The 20,716-nt window shown below is 37.5% G+C and overlaps 1 protein-coding gene across 1 annotated transcript; it reads right to left on the reverse strand.

Moving 5' to 3' along the window:
- Positions 1-1,374: 1,374 nt before the first annotated feature.
- On the reverse strand, positions 1,375-12,162 carry LOC116731590 (uncharacterized). Its single transcript, XM_032581419.1, has 7 exons — positions 12,135-12,162; positions 11,005-11,117; positions 6,287-6,402; positions 6,076-6,085; positions 4,632-4,803; positions 3,302-3,498; positions 1,375-3,215 (listed from the first exon to the last, which is right to left on the reverse strand). The coding sequence occupies exons 1-7, from the start codon at positions 12,160-12,162 to the stop codon at positions 3,129-3,131; spliced, it is 723 nt and encodes a 240-aa protein (XP_032437310.1). The 3' UTR covers positions 1,375-3,128.
- Between the last annotated feature and the right edge of the window lie 8,554 nt (positions 12,163-20,716).

Below are 20,716 nucleotides of genomic sequence, written 5' to 3' on the forward strand. Positions count from 1 at the left end.
TGAATTTTAGTTCTTCGGAACCAAATAGTAACCAAAAACAGATCAATGCAGCATCTCTACTTAAAAAAACTGAAAAACTATAAATTGCACAAATGTTTTGCTGAATATTTTCATATGCTGTCAGTCTGAAGGAGCTGCAATAACAAAACTCAATGATAATTTTAATTCAAAAAATGATGACACTCTTTATTGTGTAATTAACATGATGTGGGACCAAATTAAACATCTTTTAGGTACACTTCTATGGAATGTTTCCATTTTCCATTAGATTAGTTCAACCACATATTTGAAGTCTTCACTTTCTGCTTTTAAATTAATTTTGTTTTTGTTTCTATAGGGGTTGCAGGTATTCTGTTTGAATCAAATTTCACACTGGATATTTCCCAATCTAAGTGCAAAAGTAGCTTGTTTTTTTTTTCTTTTTTCCAAACAAGTTCCCTGTATATAGAAAAGCATACAGTACAAGCCTGTTTTCTGTGTAATTTTATTTAAAAGTGAGCATTTTGAAAATATGACACTAATATAGAATTCATGCAAATTAACTTTTTTACACAAATGAAAACATTTTAATCATGTCACAGTAAAATTTATTCATTAAAAAATATGTATATATAATTAAATCTCACAGAAGAAATGTCAAGCAGTTAAGTTCATTATTAAATCTAATTTTGTATTTATTTATAGCTTCTCCTTCTGTTAATACACATGTCTAATAATAATACAGCTGACGGTTTTTTGGATGTGTTTTTCTTCATAACTGTTTTGTTCTTCAGCAGGATATTCCCATTTTTGATGAAAATTAGTCTCTTTCAATAGAGATCTGAAATACATTATCACCCCCAAGTGGCCTGACATGGTATTACAATTACTTAAAACGGACAAGCTTAAAGTTCCTGGAATAAATAAAGCTGAAAGACAGATGAATAAACCCAGTTTTATTTATTTTAGTAAAATTACTGCAATTCTGGCCATATAATAGTGGAATTACTTGTATCTCCTAAGTTCTTGAAGAAATATGAAGGAATCCTATATAGCTTAACACAAAACGTTATTTTTGGGAAAAATAATTGTGGATAAAATTATGTCATAACATTATTTATAAGACATTTAACTTCCTTCTCAGAATTTATTACCCCATGTTTTTAACAGATAAGCAAACCCAATTACTAGTCCTTGTGCAGTAAAGTTAAATGTATGCTAAATGTTAGCCTACTACTTTTTAAAGGCTTTTAAATCAGACAAAGGTGATAGATAAATATGACCATTATTATTTCTCATTCTCCTCCATAAAGTTAGAAAAGAGTTTAGCAGTTTGTATTTTTTTTTAAGTCAACAGAGAAAGCAGGGAGCAAAAACCCAGAACACATCTTGACATATTGTTTTTAATCACTTTATTCTGAAAACATGTAAATATAGTACAAAAGTATCAGATTTTAAAACAAAGTACATAAAATAATATTTTCAAGCAGATAAAAGCTACTGAAGTCCAAATTCCAGGACAAAGAATAGCTTTATCTTCATGTTTTACAGCGTTTTGAAATTTTAATAATTATCATATTAGCTATACACATTTATCCAGATTTTAACAGAAGATGACATTTTTACATCTATGCTAGACTAAAATGTTTCTGTGTGTTACATTTCCATATTACTAAAATAGCCTTTTACATCCTTTTATGTTGATGCTCTTTGAACTTTTTGTTTTCAATCATATCTAGAACAAAGAAAACCTTAAAACATTGTGATTTGACTGATGGAAGCAATCAGTTACACCTTTTAATATTATCTAGAAATTATCCTGCAATTTCTAAAACTGAACCCAAGCCTGGCAATTTCTTGCATTTCAAACAAACACTAATTAATGCTGAAGATGTCACTATCTAAATATGTGCATGTGTGCCTCACGCATGTGTGTGTCAGTGCTGCTTTAGGGATTAGCCCCAGTGTGTGTCCACTAGTGATTAGCCTGGTCAGTGGGCCTGTTGTGCATTCACTCAGGACATTAGCATATTAATGCAGCCTCGCTCTTGATCTCCTTCTGCCCTCTAACTCTCCCGCTCTGTCCCGCTCTCGTGTTTTCTCTTTCTCTATACATATTTCCCAGACTGCAATGTTGCTTCCTGCAGCTTCAATCTATAAATCTCACCAATTTACGCTCCTCTTGCTGTGAAGCAGCACACAATCTGGCCACACAAACTTCAAGGTTCCTGCTCTTCTTTTTCCCTCCAAAAATCTGCCTCTCCCCCCACTCTTTCTGCACCACATTCAAATCCTTCACTTGCTCTCATTTTCCCTTTTCTTTCTCTAGGTCTGCCTCCCCCCTGAACTTTGTCAAACACAGGAAAACACACACAGAAGCAAATTCACACCAGCAAACAGAGAGAGGGTGAGTCCACACACACTCACACATACAGATTCCCAATCCCCATTCATTCTCCTTTTCTGTCACTTTACCCTTTCCAGTGCAAATTTAGCAAGACCTGCTTTAGATTTCAGTGCTGAAGTGTGAGAAGGACACATTCAGCTGAGGTGAAGCTTTTTGCTTTTTGAGTTTGTCTGAGGTGCAGCAAAAAGCTGAGAGTCCAAAATGGTGACTCTCCTGATCTGCAGAGCAAGATGTGTAGAAACAATTAGACATGACACCTGTGTGAAAGAAACACTTAAAGTTAACAGATATTCAATTAATTGGAGTTAATTTCACTCTCAACTTTTGCAAGCTGGATCACATCTTTTGTAATGAGAAACATTAATGGTTTCAAAAGACTTTTGATTTTTGAAAAAAATATGAGCTTAGCATAGATACAAAGGTGATGTTTACGTTAGATTGTATTTAGGCAAATCAGGTGACTTCCTCTTCACTTCCTGTACTTGTTGCCAGGAAAAATAATTAGCTTTTCTCAACATAAATGCAATATTCTATTAAAACTAAGTTTAAGAAACTTTGATGAAAAGCTTCTAGAGCATGAAATCTTAAAATCAGTCTTATTAACAAAACCTTCAGGATGTCTTGCAAAAATGTCAGATGAGTTTCTTGAAGGCTTTAGATTTACATAAACTCACACTCTCTGCCTCGTTCAATAGCACTCTCCCTCTCTCTGTTTGTCTTTCTGCGCCTCACTTTTCCACCCTCAGAGCCGCTGAGTTTGATCCCATCCATGGCGGTCTGTCCCTCGCTGATGTTCGGAGGTCAGGGGCGTGATGTCCATCCACAACTCCTGGTTTCACAAAGGCAGACGCAAGAATTGCGTTTGGACAATCAACTCCAGACCTCCATGTCTCCTTTGGTCATTAGAGGACTCACATTCTTGAAGAGGCAGGTGCATCGCCTGGTTGTGTGGCAGTTGGTGCAGAGCTGATTTAGTGATTTAAGTTTCAAGCCACCAAGCGCTGGGAGAGGATCCAAAATATCAGTTTGTCCACTTGCTGAGAAAAAAGGTTCAAAGCAGTGTTTGTCCGTGGCCTTCAGGTCAGCGATTGTGGATGAAAAAAAAGAAAGACCTGAAAAAAGAAATAACCAAGAATAAGCCTGAGAAAGAGAAAGGGAGAAAGCGCTAACTCATGCTTGTATTCTGAGCCGGTGACACCATGATAAACGAAGGGGTCACCACCCGGGGGCAGGCCCGTCCTAAAGGAGCCAGCGCTGTGACCTTGCACAAAAGAAGGAGTGGGTCCCCCCCCAATGGTCACATGGATCAAAGAGGACAAAAGCCTGAGATGATAACTCAGCACAGCAGTTGTGCACCTGATTATCAAGCACATAAGCAACAGGGGTAGAAAATTTCCCCAAGTTAGATCAAGTGAGGGTGGAGTAATGGGATGCTTGAGAATTAAAAAGTAAAACCGTGACTCGCTCTAATCTGATTTGCGAATGCAACATTTTCTCTTTATGTGATTCGCTCTGTTAGGCGTTCTCTCTTTCTGTGGGACTCCGTCTTTATCCAAATGATGCGGTCTTTGGTGAGGCCTGGCCTATTCATCCGAACCCCATGTGCTGTGTGCCCACCATTGAGGTGCAGAGTAGCATGGTCACAAAGGATGGCAGCAACTCAGCAAGCTTGTTCCTTAAAGTTTTAAGCCTGTGTTCAGAATAAAGTTTGCAGTTAGAGCCAGAAAATCTTTCATTTTGTTGAAAAAATAAATTCAAAGTGGAATCTCTTAATTGCTTTCTTAAGTCCTGGTATGTTTCAGCATTGTAATAGTAAGTTTACAACATTTCAATTATCTTTTCCTAATGAAGTGCAAAAAGTCTTATGGTTAAAAGTTTTTTTAACAGTTGCAAGTGCCTTATAGTAAAGTTCACCTTTATTTATGCATTAACAGAAAGAATTTGTTTTGCATTCTTAACAATTTACATAAACTCTTTGCTCCATTTTCCCAACCTCATCCCTTACAAGTACTGATCCTGGAATTAAAAAGGCCCAAAAGCCTAAACTTTTCTGCCTCACACTTATCTGCAGGCACTGATAATACTCGGTGTCCTGTTTAAAAGTGACAAAAAGATGTATTACCTAAAGGAAAGGAGGCTTGTAGTGCCAGGTATTAGGACCCTGTGGGACATAAAATCTGGATCAAGAATTTCTGCAAAAAGCCCGCCATAAAGTCCGTCTCAACCACCGATCATTCATCCTTACATGTGCGACCGACATCCTCTCTTCTATTCCATCCTCCCTCCGTTCTGGGTCGAATTTTAGCTGCATCGCTGTCGACGTCTGACCGCACTTGTCCTACTTCTCCATCTTTCACTCTCTCTGCTTTTGCCTCTTCTGATCCTGCATCCTTCTCCCTCTCCTTCTTCAACCCTTTCTGCCGGGCCCACCCTCCGCCTTTACATTTCCTCTTGGTTTCCCCGCCCTCTTTTGCCTCTCTCTCCCTCTTCTTTCACTCATTCCTTGTCTCTCGCTCTCTCTCTACCCTCATTTCATGCAGCGCTGGGGTTACCTAAGAGACTGGGCCTCAATGGAGAAAATCTCCTTTGGTACAATGAATTGGGCAAGAGGCAGAGGGGAGGGAGAGAAATGGGGGGTGCAGGGTAAAATCAGGGGGTGCTGGACACAGGAAGGGAGGTGGGGTGGAGGGAAAGTGAAGGGAAAAGATAGTGGGATGCAGATGCATGCAGGGATGGAAGGGGGATACGAAAAATTGAATAAGTGGCTTCGCTTGTGTGATTTCGCCTCAGTGGTCAGTCTTTTGATGGATACTTATGGTGCCCACCCTCCCCCCACCTGCTCACTACTGGGACCAGTTGGTCCCACTAATTAAGAATGAACTAATTTGAGGTGTTCAATAAAATTTCTAAAGAACTTTAAATAAATCATAAAAATTATTAAACTAAAGCCTCATATTGATTGATTTTGACATTGTCAAAAGTTTGAAATCATTTTGTGTGCATGAGCTGAGCGACGTCAGTGTCTGTAGGTGTCGTTTTGATTGTTCACTGTTTGTTTGCTCTTGGCTGGAAGTACAAGATGGCACCCAAAGGAGCATAGTTCTTTTTACAAAGACAAAAAGTGTTTTAACTGCATGAACCTTCCTCATTCAGGACAAGTAATCACACAATACCCCTTTAATCTTTTCCCCGTCTCAGCTTGGGAGATGTTCTCTGACAAAAAAAGAAAAAAAATGGAGGCCTGACACATGCAGTCTTGTTTGGAGGTTAGTTACTGATTAGCACTAAAGTGTTGCAGTTCATTTTCTTGTTGCACCTTATTGAGCTCCTCAGCCATTCTATTAACTTTGTCATTTGTCTCTGAGTTGGCAAACAGATCCCCTGCTGCTCAGTTTTGTCTCTTTACAACTCATCCCCCCTCCACGAACCCCTCATTACACCCGAAGATGTGAGAAAACAATAGAGCTAATAAAAGAGGCAGATAAATAATTACAACACCGCTAAGAAGTTGGCCCACGCCCCAACCCATCAAAAGCAGCAATGCAAATCTGGATATGGGGGCAACGTTGGGGTTCTTTTAATGCGCTTTTCAGATGAAATGATACTTATCCTTATTTCCATGTATGTCCGTGTAAATGCCAGGATGAATCTGGGATCTCTGTGTTAATGACTCTATCAGGGCCTGATACCCACAGGCTCCTGCTGAGGAAAGAGATCCAAAGGGATTGGGGTGTTCGAGTGTGGCTCGGGACGTGTCAAAGTTGGGTTTGGGGCGCTCTGAGTGTGTGTGTGTATAAGTATGTGTGTGTGTTTAAAACTGGGGACTGAAGGGGGGGTGGCGAGGGCAGATTGTCCCTTCTGCTGAATGAAGTTATTTCCAGGCCTCTGTCCATCTGTTACCGTGGCAGCAGCAGTGACCAAGGTGTTGCCATGGTGAGGTGGACACAAAAAGGCGTGGCGTGGGAACGGGTCCAGGGGTCAGGAGTGAGGGTCGCGGGGTCAGGGGTCACAGCCAGCTGGACAGCACACAAGAGGCGATCAGGGTGAGAAAAGAAGGAGGGAAAGTTTCATTCTCTTTCTCTTTTTTCGCCTTTTCTTCTCTTGGTTTTTCTGCTCTGGAGGGAGACGTCCGAAGAGTGGACACCACTGGACATTAACATTGAACTGGGGCGGTGAGATGAAAAAGAAGGGGGGTGAAGGGTGGAAGAAGGCCCATGGTTTCACAGAGCGGGGCCCCCACAATGTCCAGGCTTCGGGTGGGGGGCCCCCCTCCATTAGGCCTTCTACCTTACTGATGTCTAATCGCGCAAAGCATTTGACAGGCAATTGACTCCAGTCAATGTACGTGCAAATGTGACGGCGTGGACGGCTGTGTGTGTCTGTCTGTGTGGCCACCGTGGGTTCGATACCCAGACCAAACAAAACCTTTTTGACAACATTTCAGTTTGCGCTCAAAACCTTTTTGAGACAATGGAACAAACTGAAGGCGGTAATGAATCAAAATCATGCGCAGAAGGTGGGAAAGAGCCGCCATAATATCCTTACATGGAGCAAAATCCCATAGACTTTCATAAAACTGTCAAAACGTTGAATCTGAAACTTTTTGATTTGAAACAGTCTCTCTTTTTTGTGGCTGTGGACACAAAAATAACTGCACACAGACCAGCAGCCATGTATTATTTTCTTTAAAAGAGTTTGTATTTGACGGCTTAATGGGTTTTGTGCTGGAGAAACAGTGTTCAAAGTGTTTCATTGGGCTTTTAACTATTTATTTGAAACCTTCTTTTCTCCAATGTTTAATGATGACTGTAAAATAGCTACAGTTCTTTTCAAACACAAGAACTGTGGGCACAAGTTTGAATTTAATAAGGATTTTCTCCAATCCATACAGATTAAGAATTACATACAAGAGTGAATGCGTACATCTGTTTTTTATTTATATTTATAAATCATTCACTTAAACTAGTTGATTTTGTTAACCAGATCAGATTAAGCATTGTCCACAGATATTCAATGTGTATTACATTAGGGTCAGTTTTGATGTGTATTTTCAATTATTTTTGGTTGAAACTCTAAATAATGTAAAATCTTATGTCACATAAGTTCTTATCTTTTGTGTAAAGGAATTTTTTTTGAGAATCTTTAGGAACAATTCAGGAAACACCAAAGCTCTGGCCTGTCATGAACTGGAGATGCTTGAACCACATCCTTCCTGTCTGTAGTGAAGGGATTTTAACATCAATAGGGACTGGAAGGGAAATAAGTAGAAAAGTAACTCATTCTGCCCACATGGATAAACCAGAGATCTGTGTTGAAAAGTGACTGAGATTTGAAGAAGTCAATGTGAGGCCTTCATACACACAAAAACACTGTTCCAAATATCTGTTATGGTTGTGGAGCATTGAACAAAGTGGAATATTGAAGAAGAAGGACTATCTTTATATTAAACTGCTAGATAGTTAAAAGTTGGAGGTAATCTGGTGTTCCACTGACATACTAACACCAAACACACATCCAAACAGGTTGAGGATAAAGCAGGCTATCATCAATTTTCTGGCATGGCGTTCCTGAAGCCTTGGACTTAACAGTATTAACAATGTATGAATAACACAAAAAAGATTTACAACATTTAATCAAACAATATCCAACTTCCTGCACTCAATTCTTGTGTTTAAAATGACTGAAAGTTGTGTTGTGAATAAATATTCCACCGCTGAAAAAGTAGTTTGAATGCATCCTAATAGATATGACATTTTTACCAGTGATGATTGTTCTTTGCACTTTCTCTTGTGCAACATGTTAGTTTGTATTTTAAACTGTGGTCTTTATTTGCAGAAAAACATCATAACTTGCATGAAAACTTTGCCCTGATTTGTCTGGTGCAGGTATGAATTTGCCGGCTGATATAGGTCAGTAGAACAGATCTGGTTCTCTGGTCCAATTTGATTTATGGTAACCATCAGCAGACAGCATAAATTATTTTTAGTTTTGTGTTTTTTATTGTAATATCCAGACATGTTGTATGTGTTGCTTCATTCTCTGCTTTTTGTTATGCTTTTTAGTTTTGTCTTTATCCTCTCCAACATATTCAGGTAAAAACTTTTTTGAGTAAATTTAGTTTTATTTACAGATCAGGTTACAATGACATAGATGTGGCTTTATTGTTTAATAAATACCTCAAAATTACAGATTGTAAACATCTAATGATTTATTTGATTTTAGACATAATTATTGGTTTTATGAAAAAAGGAATATATTAGATAGCATACTTCTAAAAAAACGTAAGGATGTACAAGCAGAACATTATAGATATGAAATATGACTTGGTCTCCAGCTCCTCTGTGACCCAACAGGATAATATAGATTAAGAAAATGAAGGAGTGGATGAGATGTTACCTTCCTAGATGCAGCTGTTGGAAGCATAGTGGAGAATGCTTTTTTAAAGTATTCAATTAATATGCATCATAGGGTAAAATAATATTGCAGTTTTGGCTTAATTATGTGAGAAAAGTTTCAAAAGACATTTGGTGATCTGTTTTGGTATAAATTCCAGCTCTAAACAAAAATGTCTTCATTTTTTTGTGTTTTTAGAGATGCTAGAGATGAGTAATGATGAGTTCAGGTAGCATTGACATATAAAGCCGCAGTGAAAGGCTAAAGATTGAAATGTCTACCTGCTCCATGGCAAAATGAAGAGACGGCAAACGTTGAGCCGCATCAGTGGATAACACATTATGACAACGTGGATAAGAAGGCGCTTACAATGCAATTACACACACACACACTAACTCACACACATTGCACAGAGGAAACACACTGGTCCCCCCTTAGACCTTAATAGTTTCAGGGATGAAGGGAGTGCAGGATCCATACCCTTCCATAGGCCATATTAATAGGATTAGGATCAGCCTCAGGAGGACATGGCAGGCCAAGTCCAACGCTCTGCTTGACATCTTTTGTCCACGAGCCCCGAGACGCAGCTCCCAGCATTAGGATGAGGGACAAAGGCTTTTGAATATTGCGATGTAGCTACAAATATATCCCGATGGGGGAACGCTGAACCTCAAGTTCCAGCAGATAAAATTAGCAGACAGCTATTTTGACAACTCAATCAGTTTTTGAGATAAATCAGATTAATTTTGCTTTTTCTGTGTGCACATTAGTGAGTTTGACTGGGTGAATGTGGCTCTGGTGTAAAACGCTTTGAGAGGTGAGTAAGACTAGAAAAGTGCTGTATAAAATTCAGTCCAGATGGTCCAGATATTGAGACAAAGACGGAACCAGTACCGTCACAGAAAAGCCCAATTGAATGAAGAAATCTTAAAAACTTAGGACTAGACATCACAAGGTTTATACATTAGTTACATTTGGCAGGTTTGGCCTTGTTCAGGATTTACAGGACCCATAGAAACTGCTTAGAGTAAAATGTCTTGCCAGTAAGTTATTAAAATACTCCTGTCAGTTTTACTGAAGATGGATTATAGAAGTTCTGAGTTGAGGTGAAGAGAAACAAAAGAAGTTGCTTCATTCATAATTTACTGGGGATTTCTCTGAACTGATTGTATTTAGGAAATCAAAGCTGGTTTCATTACTTTGCATTAATTAGACTGACACAAAGAAAGGTAACTGGAAATTGTCTCGTTTCTCCTGCTGTGTTTTTGGATCCATCTTCAGTTTCCTTTGTCATATTTTTTTTCTTGACTCAAGAATCAGTCCACTGCCTACAGATACTCGATTGACAACATTTCCTTTTTTCAGAAGTCCTAAATATCCTCAGTTAGACTCTTAAATCCATTGTCAATCTGCTCCTATTTAAAGCTTCTTATTGACTGATTACAATTTACCTAACAGGATCAAATGTTGATGAGACTCCAGTCATTACTGCATCAATGTATCACACTGAAGCATCACATCATGTGCAATGAGTAGTGTGTAATAAGTTTTTTTTTTCAATTCTACTGTATGTGCATAATATTCAGTTTGTGCATCTGGTTGCTTATCTTTTTTTTAAATTGTCAAATTTCTAAAAAACTTTGGTAAGTTTTGGATGACATAATTCTTGCTTTCCTTGGCTTGTTCTAATTTCTTCCAAACTAATTATGGGATATAAAATATGTTTGCATCCTCCTGGTTGGTTGGTTATAATGAACTACATCTTAATAAAGCAACAAACAATATTCAATGCATCTCTGTAATTTTACAGCATCACCTTCAGTAGAATCATGATAAAAAGAATGTACACCCCCATTAATTCCTGTGTTTTCTACATTCTGTGCATCTCTGGCCTGTTTGGGGTGTACACAGTTTTAACAATTTGGTAAAACAGTAGAACTGGCAATGTAGTTTTCTTCCATTATAGTTTTATCATCACTGCAAATATGAACTCCTCAAAATATCATAATCAGTCGTGGTTCTTGTTTCTGTGTGACATACCTATGTATTCAACTACTATTGACAAAGAAGTGAAACTCTTTTAAGTAAGAGTATGATCTTATTTTTAAGATGATTAAAATGTTCTGTTTTACCATTCTGGTACTGATGATCAGGATGTTCTATTGGACTTTCATCAGATCGTGCTCAGTTTGAGCAATTATTGACATTCTCAGCGATCGCCTCACATCCCGTGCCATCACCGAGTGACACAGAGATTCTCTGTCCTCTCCCTGACCACAGAACTCTGGGACTGCGACCAAAACCAGTTTTATGACCAAGAGCTGCTGACACTCACTTCCTGCCAAGAAAAAGGAAGGCTAGGTACAAATTCATCAAAAGCACATATTAACAGAAAAGCATTAAATATTGTTTTTGTATGCTTTAGAGAAGGTGTTGAACACGTTTGCACCGGCAGGCCGAAGGTTTGGGATTTATGCCCAAGTCTTGACGTCCAATCGTAGAACATTGGTGAATAAAATGTTTTAACGTGGAGATGAATATAAGACAATAAATCATTAAACATCACTAACAAAGTAATACATAAATCTATTAAAACAATTTGCTTACCTTCAAATGAACTGTTTCCGCCTTGTTGACTGTTAAACTGATGAGAGAACAGTTCAGTTTATGGGCTACAGATTCCAGAATGTTTTCATCTTGTGCAAAACAAACACTTGAAATATGTTAAAACTGATTTAAATATCATAAAGAGAGGAAAATATTCCCAAAACCTTTCACTTGACCAGGTTATCAGAAATGATGCATTAAGTCCCAGAAGTTTTTTTATTTAGAGCTTTAGAAAGCAGAAACACAAAGAGGACAGAGAGTAATTGTTAGGGTAAGTGTTACTCTCAAACATCAGAACATGTAACTGTCTTAGAGAAGTCAGAACTTTGTTGTGGTTTCTGATGCCAGGAAAGGAGCCGATGTGTTCAAAGTGGCTTTGGGGGATGACTGATTGGTAGGTGGAAGTGTGCAGCTCCCTGGAGTTTTTTTGGCTTACAAATAGGTGAAGGTGAATGAAGGAGAGCAAATAGGTGATTTATGTTGAGTGAAGTCAGAATGGAGGATCTGAGTGACTCTTGTGGAAGGAGGTAAATAGTCGGGCCGGTTGGGCAGTGATGGTCTTACTCAGAACGAAACTTGAAGCTCTGATAATTTCTCCAGTGGAGGCTTGAGATGAGATCCATAGTTTTGGATCTCAGTGTTTACTAAGTCAATGAGTTAACAGAGAGAATAATACCAGGAAAACTTAATTATCTCTGCTCTAGGTCAAATCATCGAATCACCAATTGATATACCCATCTTGTCTTACTTTGTCGCTTCCTGCTTTCTTTACCCATGTAGACAAACCATAGAGTGTCAGTTAATTTCTAACTGTAGTTAAGTATTTTTCTGAATAATAGACATAACTTATTACGTACAATTTAATACAACTGTACATTATTTTCTAGATACTTTCATTTTCACAAGATTTTCTTGTATGTTGGTTCTGATCCCCAGTCGTCCCAATTAGTTGACTCTTATTGCAGGACAGATTGGGAACCTTGAAACCATGAGAATTATTGTTGACCTCCAGATAGATCCTAATTGTTGGAACCATGTAATCATATTTCCTCACAGCAATTTATTGGTGGAATACAGAAAATTACTTTAAACAGTAAGTTGTAAAAGGCGGTACAAGTCCTTCCTTCCCCCTTTGGCAGATATATGGCTTTTAGAAATGGCCTGCTGCAGGCAGAAACCCAAAGATTACTGTACAAAACCTCCAAAACTATAAGGGCATGAAGTGCTAAAGGGTTGAGATGACCTGCGCCACTTGCTGCAACCAAAGGTGAGAGTCGGGCAGTGAGTAAGAGTCATGTTGGTCCTTTCAGCCAAGATCCTTTTAGGTTTTCCACTACCTTTAATTAACCAGGTAAACCCCATTGAGATCTAGATCATCTTAAGACTCATCTTAAGGCAACTGAATTCCTTTTTGTGTCAATCTTCACATGATTCTTTACAATGACATAAATATCTTGATGAAATGCTTTGTTTCTTTATTAGAAAACTCTTGTGATGTGTTTTCCTATACTGTCAGTGTCTTTGCTTTGCTTTTAACTAATGTACAGTTTAGAAAATGGTTTTGCCAGCACATTTCAGTTGGACGTTTCTCACTGGTAAAATCATCTAAACTTACCCATTCAAGTTTATTTTATCACTTTACTGCCATTTTCACTTTCGGCCTTGACATTATTTCTGACGTTTTCCTGGAAACAAAAACTTGTGTGAAGGTCGTTTATGAAGGCATTACCAAGCTGGCATTTACCTCCAAAGTGCTTTGTGTGTTTAGGTTTGCCTATACACATGGCAGTAATGAGTTCAATTCCTGGATTTCTCCTTGTGTCTCTTGAAACAGCAGCCAAATAGTTCAAATTTTATTTCAGACGTAGTATGAAAGAAATCTGAACATTGTTCAGTTTAAGACTGAACAATGTTCAGATTTCTTTTGTTCAGTGTTTAATAGAGAGAAAGAGTTTCTGTTGAAGTCCCTCATCATAACTAATGAAGTGTTGCATGATCCTTAATCCACACAGGAATTTATTATTGTCTTCATAACTATGTGCAACTGGACTTATGATGCTTCAAAAACTAATTAGATTTTTGACTCTATTATTCACAGATTGTGTATTTACTTAAATTCTTAAACCAGTTTCCTTTTATGACAATTTGTTTGATTTATCTAAGCTTAAGATTTTGACAAAATATGACTTGATCAATATTTTTCAGCAGTTGGAATCTAACTTGCTCTGTTATCCATTCAATTGCTTTTCGGTGCTTTTCTCTTATTGGTAAAGAAGACAACCTAGTAAATAATAAAGAATGTTGCCTAATTTTCTTAAATATTTTCAAGCAGGTTTGTTTGAAACAAGCATCTTTCCTCTGGTTCAGATGATTGTAGGAATATTGAGTATCAACTGTGGTTATTCTGAACTCACAAAATAACCACACTGGATGTTATTTAACAGATATAAAAGTCACGTTGACTTGTTCTCTCTCTCCATGTTGATTGTTAATTTGACTCAGGGAAGAAGTTCTCTTTCAAACCAGCAGAGAGTGATTTGGTTGCTGGGTGATTCCTGAAGCGCCTGCAAAACTTTGACCATCTCAGGTAGATTATAAGAGATGCACCACTGGCTGCGTTAAGTTCCTTCATCAGAAGTCACACAGAAGTGTTTGCATTGATTTTCAGTTTCTGTTGCACATCCATGTCAGGAAGTTGCAACAATGTTACGTCCCTCCATATATTTTTGAACAACATAGAATTAAATAATATAATCATATATGATTTAAACAAGCAGAACCAGTGCTTTTAAACCTCATTTAGCTTTTTCTAATAAAAAAAACTGAAATTTTGGTTTAACTCTACCTTATTCCAGTTTTATTTTGTGTTACTAAGCATATTTTTTAAACTTTTTGACTTGCTTGCATCCCTTCTGAATGTTGAAAACAAACCAGATGAATCAATAAGAGTGATGAAAAAAGGAGGGAAATAGTCTGAGTGGCTAGGATTTCTGAATGGGAGCTACTTACAATGGAAACTCTCAAAAGAAAGGAAAACCTTCATTTTGAAGGCAGGCCATTAAGATGTGTCCTCTTAGAGGGGGTTGTTGTGAAAAAAACATTTTCAGCATCTGTCTGTTTGGGTGAAAAAGTGTGGAAAAAGAGCGGTGCATGTGATTACTGGACGAGGGCCGGACAGGGGCCGCGCAGGCCCGGGCAGACGGCTGCAGAGAAAAGGATATTTACCTTGAACTCCACTCGTCTCGTCTCTGGGGCGGGGTCAGGTATTGTAGCCGGGCCTGACAGGGTCAGGAGGGGACAAGAGGGGGAGACAGAGGGCGGTGGGTTTGGAGCGGGGACAGGGGGCTGCCCTCGGGGTCATGGGGTGCTTACCCCACCGGGGGCTGGTGGGGGGATGGAGGGACAGATATTGGCAGATTTTCGTTGTGTGCAGATGCTCAATATGCAGATGTCTAATCGAATTGTGCGACGATGAATTGGTTCCCCCTCCTGATTTGCATCAGGACAATCCCGTGCTGTGGCTCAGGGGTCAGCGGAGTTCCCCTGGACAAAATGAGCAGCCGGCTGCAGACGCCCCCGAGAACGTGTGAACTTGAAGGAGACTTTACTTAATGACAAGGATATTGATTGATTCAAATGTCTGTCTGTCTGGGAGTGCGTCTGACATCTGTCTTTCCTGTGAGCATGTCGTTTCTGGGTGCATAAAAGAAAATAGAACATTCATTGCTTTTCTGTGTTCGGATTAAGTTCAGCTAAGTTAAACTAAAATTCAGCACATTTTGTTGAAGCAAGACATTTATCTAATGAATCCCTCACAGAATAAGAGCAAAATAATTTGCTGTGTTGTTTAAATAAACTAGCATCATGTTTAAACTAAACTTTAGTCTTAATAGTCATATTTTTTTTAAGGTTAACATATTTTCTTGCCTAAATAAGCCAGAAAATTAAATTATTTCTATTGTGATATGTACATGTTATCATAGGATGACATAATGTTGGAAGTGAAAGAAAAGAAAAAGTGGTTTTGAATATTCATTACAAATAGAAATCTGAAAAGTGTGATGTTCATTTATTTGTATTCAATCTCTTTTACTGTGATGCTCCTAAATTTCAGCTTAAATCCAGCTTTCTGTGAGGTTCTTCACAGAAAGAGCAGAATAACGAAGCCCAAGGTCCACAGTAGATGGGTCAGACGTAAAGCTCTGCAGAGAACAGGAACCTGCAAACCTACCAAGACATGGCTATCTGGTGTTACAGAAACAGGTAGGAGATCCACATTTCAGGCCAAAGAATGTGATGACAGAACTACTACTAACTGACCCTCATGGGAGCAATAAGAAACAAAAGTCATTATCAAAAGGAAGTCTACAGAAGTCCTGTTTGCACTTTTCTACAACAAACATGTGGAAGAAACTCTGGTCAACTGAAATCAAAACGGACTTTTTGGCCCACATACATTTTGCATGTGGAGGAAAACTGACACTGTGCAACCTGAACTCACCATCTCTAGGGTGAAGCATAGAGGCTGCAGCATCATGGTGTGGGGATGCTGGATTGAGTTGATGGGGAGACTTGAGGACCTAAAATGCAGATAAATGCATAGCAGAGTTGCAAGAAAACTTCTTAGAGGCTGCAAAATAGTTTAGGCTGGGATCAAATATTACTCTTCTACCAGGAAAATGACTCTAAATATCAACTGGAACTATAATGGAATGGCTTAGCATTAGGGTGGAATGGCCCAGTCAAAGTACAGATATCGATCTTAAAGAAAATCTGTGGCCAAACTTGATAACTGATGTCAACAGACATTCTTCATCCTATCTCCAAAGCTTGAGCCAATCTGAAAGGAAGAATAGGCAAAATATTCATTCTCCAAATATTCACTGCGTTGTGTAGCTCACATAAAATCTAAATGTTTGTGTCTGGAACATCTTGTCTTCTGTCTCGATATATGTTGCAAATTGCACTGTTTTAATAAACTGACTTTAATTGGAGTGAAAATTTGAAAGACACTTGAAAGCTGAGGCTTCAGTTCTATCATAGAAACATTAATATCATCACAGTACTGCATGCAAGGACAGAAAGACTGAAGAATAATTTATATCCAGTAACCATGAGGGCATTAAATGCCACCTAGCATTATATCTCAGCCAATTTCATCATTGTCCATCTAATTTTATGTTTCCTACAATGATGATGATGATGATGATGGTGATGATGATGATGATGATTAAGGTTTTGATAACCACAAAAGTATGTGTTTAAAGAGGAGGAGCCAAAGTCATAAGAAAACTACTTTGCAGAGAGTAGGGTCAACATTTATCATTAGTTAATGATAAATTAACTAATGATAACTAATGAGGAATTAATCATTACAAGGTACAGGTACAAAGCTTAGTTGGGAATGTTAAAGGATTTGTGTATCCGGGCTTCTCTTTAGAAGATGTATTCATAACAGGCTATTTGTGTGTTTGATCTGTTGGGATAATAAATTCACAAACGTAAAAAATCATTTAAAGTAAACAAATACAAACAAGCAAACAGAAAAGCTCTAGATGTGAAAATACAGTAGTTTGAGTAACACTGCCCTCTAAGGGTAAAACACAAAAATGCACTCTTAAGAAATATGAGAAAAGAAAAACAGTGAAGACAAAAAAATTGGCAAAACATGAACAAAATTTCTGATCATATAATGAATTTCAATTAATATCACAATGAATTCTGCTAAAATGTACTTAATTTGAATAGGACAATATTCTAAAGCTTTGCAAACTGTCAGTATTAGTTGCGTTAAAATTGCAAATGTTCATTTTCATGCACAAGAGTCAATGTAACACACTTCTTTCTCACTCAGTGCAACACAGGATACAAAAACCTGCCGTTGGATCGTTACTAAATCATTTCTTCACCCAGTCTATTTTTACATCAACTATTTTGTTGTTACAGTAAGCTCCTTCGATGTCATCTAATTTTCCAACGATGTCAAATGCAGGAATGTTTCTGAACCCAGAAGATCCAGTGAAGTAAATCTTCATTAAGTGACTCTATGAAAAAAGGATATTTTATTGTAAAAAACATATCATCCTCTTGCTGCAGTCCTTGAGTGAAAATCTTTGCTAATATTTATATTCACTTTATATCTCTTCTGAGTTCTGGAGGGTCTTTAGTTTATTGTAAACCTCTACATTTTGTCTTCATGTTTCTTTAATAAATAATGACATGAATTTAGTAGATTTACACATAGGTTAAGGTTAGATTTCTTTTTTTACAGGACCAGGTAAAGAACAGATGATTTTTACATAAAGAAACACACCAAACATGCACTTTTTAATAACCATTTGTGTATTTAACAGTTTATTACAATATTATTTTTAAAAATCCAGCCAAAATGAGAAGATAATGTACAGACAGACAGCATAAACAAACATACCCCCTCTGCTCCCCCCCCCCCCCCCCCCCCCCACACACACACCCAAGTCTGCACATGCACAAGCACACACTCACACCTAAGGAGAATTTAGAAACCAATTAACCTAACAGTCCTGTAGGAGGAAACCAGAGTACCCGGAGAGAACCCACCATGCACAGGGAGAACATGCAGCTGAAATCCATGATTCTGAAATCCAGATTCAACCACAGCACATCTTTAAAATAATGATAATGACATCATTTCAAAGCAATAACAGAAATCAGTAACATTTACATTACAAGGTAACAGTATTTGTGTTTTGTGTGTTTGATATTAATTTTCTTCCTCACTTATGAGCTAACGCTGCACATTTCAAATAAAAAAATCCCTTCTAAGAAAACACCAAGAGCCTGTTATATCTGTTATAGCATCCACATGGCTTTCCAATTAATAGCTACAAAAATAACAGAATATGACTTCCTTCTAGGTCTGTCCATGTCTGTGGCATTTTGAGTTTTTGTCTGAACATAAAATGAATCAGCATGTTATCTTTCATAGTGTATAGCAGATTAGGAAAAATACATAATGCACCTTGATCTAGTGATTAGATATTTTAATAAAAATTTCTGCAAAGATTTTTTAATGCTTGTTTTTCATAGTTAATTGGAATAATGTCTTTGTAGTGTCCTAGAAATGGTGATTTCATCTCATCAAAAGAACTTTACGTGGACCAGGGTGGCTCAGGAGGAAACAGTTTGTCAGTAGGTCACCAGTTTGAAGCCCTGCTCTGCTTGTCTCATTTTTAAATACAGTTAATCTCCTTTTTGTATAATAAAGACTTTAAATTAGAATGGATTTATTCATAACCAATACATTCATGAATTCCTCACTGAAGAATGGAGCTTTCATAACTTACTAAGTTACATAGCAGTTGTTGGTGAATTTGTACTGTTTTGCAGATTTCTATGTGGAGATCTTCAGCAGCACTAAGTTCCTGGGGGTCCACATTACAGAAAAGCTCGGCTGGACAAGTCAAATCATCAGATCATTGGGACTCCACTCCCCCCTGTCCATGGCATTGCACACAGACGCTGCTTGGCCAGAGCAATCCAGATCCTCTCTGACTCCACCCATCCTCTCCATGGTCTGTTCATCCGGTTGGCATCTGGCAGGAGATCCGTAGCTTACGCTGCAGAACAGCCAGACACAAAAATAGCTGTTTCCCACTGGCCATCAGACTGCTCAACAATCCTATCACCAAGACTGTCTGAGACTGCTTGGAAAATACTATATTATATATAAAACTTTATTATGTAATTACAGGCACACTTGTGTTATTGTGTGTTCTCCAGTGGCAAAGCGATGACATTTTATTGCCAATTTCATATGTTTCTTTGTGCAACGACAATAAAATAAGTTTTAGTTTAAGTCTATCTAGAATCCCTCAAGGTGAAATGAAAATTAGCACCAGCGACTGTGAAAACAAAAATGTTTCTGAACAGGTGATCATGAATTAAAGTCCAAAGTTTAATCTGGTGCTTTTGAATTGATATATTATCTGCTTAAGAGGAGAAAAAATAACAAAATTCCCACAGTACAGCTGGAAATGAAAGCTGTTGTGATTGAACCACATCAGACCAAAACAGAAACAAAACACTGACTTACATTTTTAATTGTCTTTGAACCTTTCTCAAAACTCTCATGATTTCTTTTTTTATTTTATTTTTCACAAGAAAGCTCTGGTCACACAACAGTAACTAATGTCAGGGATTGTACAATTTGATCAAATGAATATACCGTTTCTACCAAAGAAAATCTAATAAAAAAACAAAACATTTGCAAATCTTTGTCGCCTCATCCCAACTCTTTGGCAGCCATCTCAGACTATACACATTAATAATATTCACAAACAAACAAACAAACAAACAAACAAATAAAAAGAAACACATCAGATCAGTTTTTGTCTGAATGTAGATGATGCATTAATGGTTAATTTTTTCTCTGCTTATCAATATGCAGGAGGAGATGGGAACCTTTCTCTGAGCCACTTGCAGTCCTGGTTTTATTAGTATTATTAGTGCATATTGTTGTGTTGTATATATTGTCTTGTAAAAATCTTAGAAAAAGTGCAAAGCATCACCAAGCAAATGATTTTATTAATTATTCATAGTAGTTTTCCTAAAAGTCAATTGAAAGAATTGAACTAATTTAGCAGTTCAATTCTTAGCAATATTGAATAGAATATCTAAATAGAATAGAGGAAGATCCAATATTAAACTTTTATGGCTCTGTTTGAATAAAATTTGAACTGTTTACTTATACTGAAGATTAGTCAAAATTAAATCTTTGTCAGTTTAAATTACTGAGTTTTAGAGAAATATTAGTTTAACTTTTCATACATGTTCATGTTTTCTATATATAAACCAAATAAAAACAGGTCAGGCACTTTTTCAGAAAAAAATATACTAATAGAAATAAGATGAGCATAAATTGTTTTCTTGTTACTTAATCTTGAATCAACAATTACTTGCTTTGCAAGTGTTGGTACTTCCTGGTCTTTGCAGTAACATGATACACAGGAAATCTCCCTAAAGTAGGTACATTTCTTAATCAGTGATTAACGCAAATTTGTAATGATATTTTGTCATATAATGGAAAAACATTCAGGTTTTAATGTGGTTTTACATTCACTATTGTTTCATTTCTTAGTTTAGTTTTTTTCAGAAAAACACACTAGGACAGGGGTGTCAAACTCCAGTCCTCAAGGGCCAGTGTCCTGCAACTTTTAGATGTGCCTCTGCTGCACCACACCTGAATAGAATAATTAGGTCATTAGCAAGGCTCTGGAGAACTGATCTACACAAGGAGGAGGAAATGTAGCCATTTCATTCCAGTGTTTTGTACCTGTGGCACATCTAAAA

Source organism: Xiphophorus hellerii, chromosome 13, assembly GCF_003331165.1.
Source record: "Xiphophorus hellerii strain 12219 chromosome 13, Xiphophorus_hellerii-4.1, whole genome shotgun sequence".
NCBI lineage: Eukaryota > Metazoa > Chordata > Actinopteri > Cyprinodontiformes > Poeciliidae > Xiphophorus > Xiphophorus hellerii.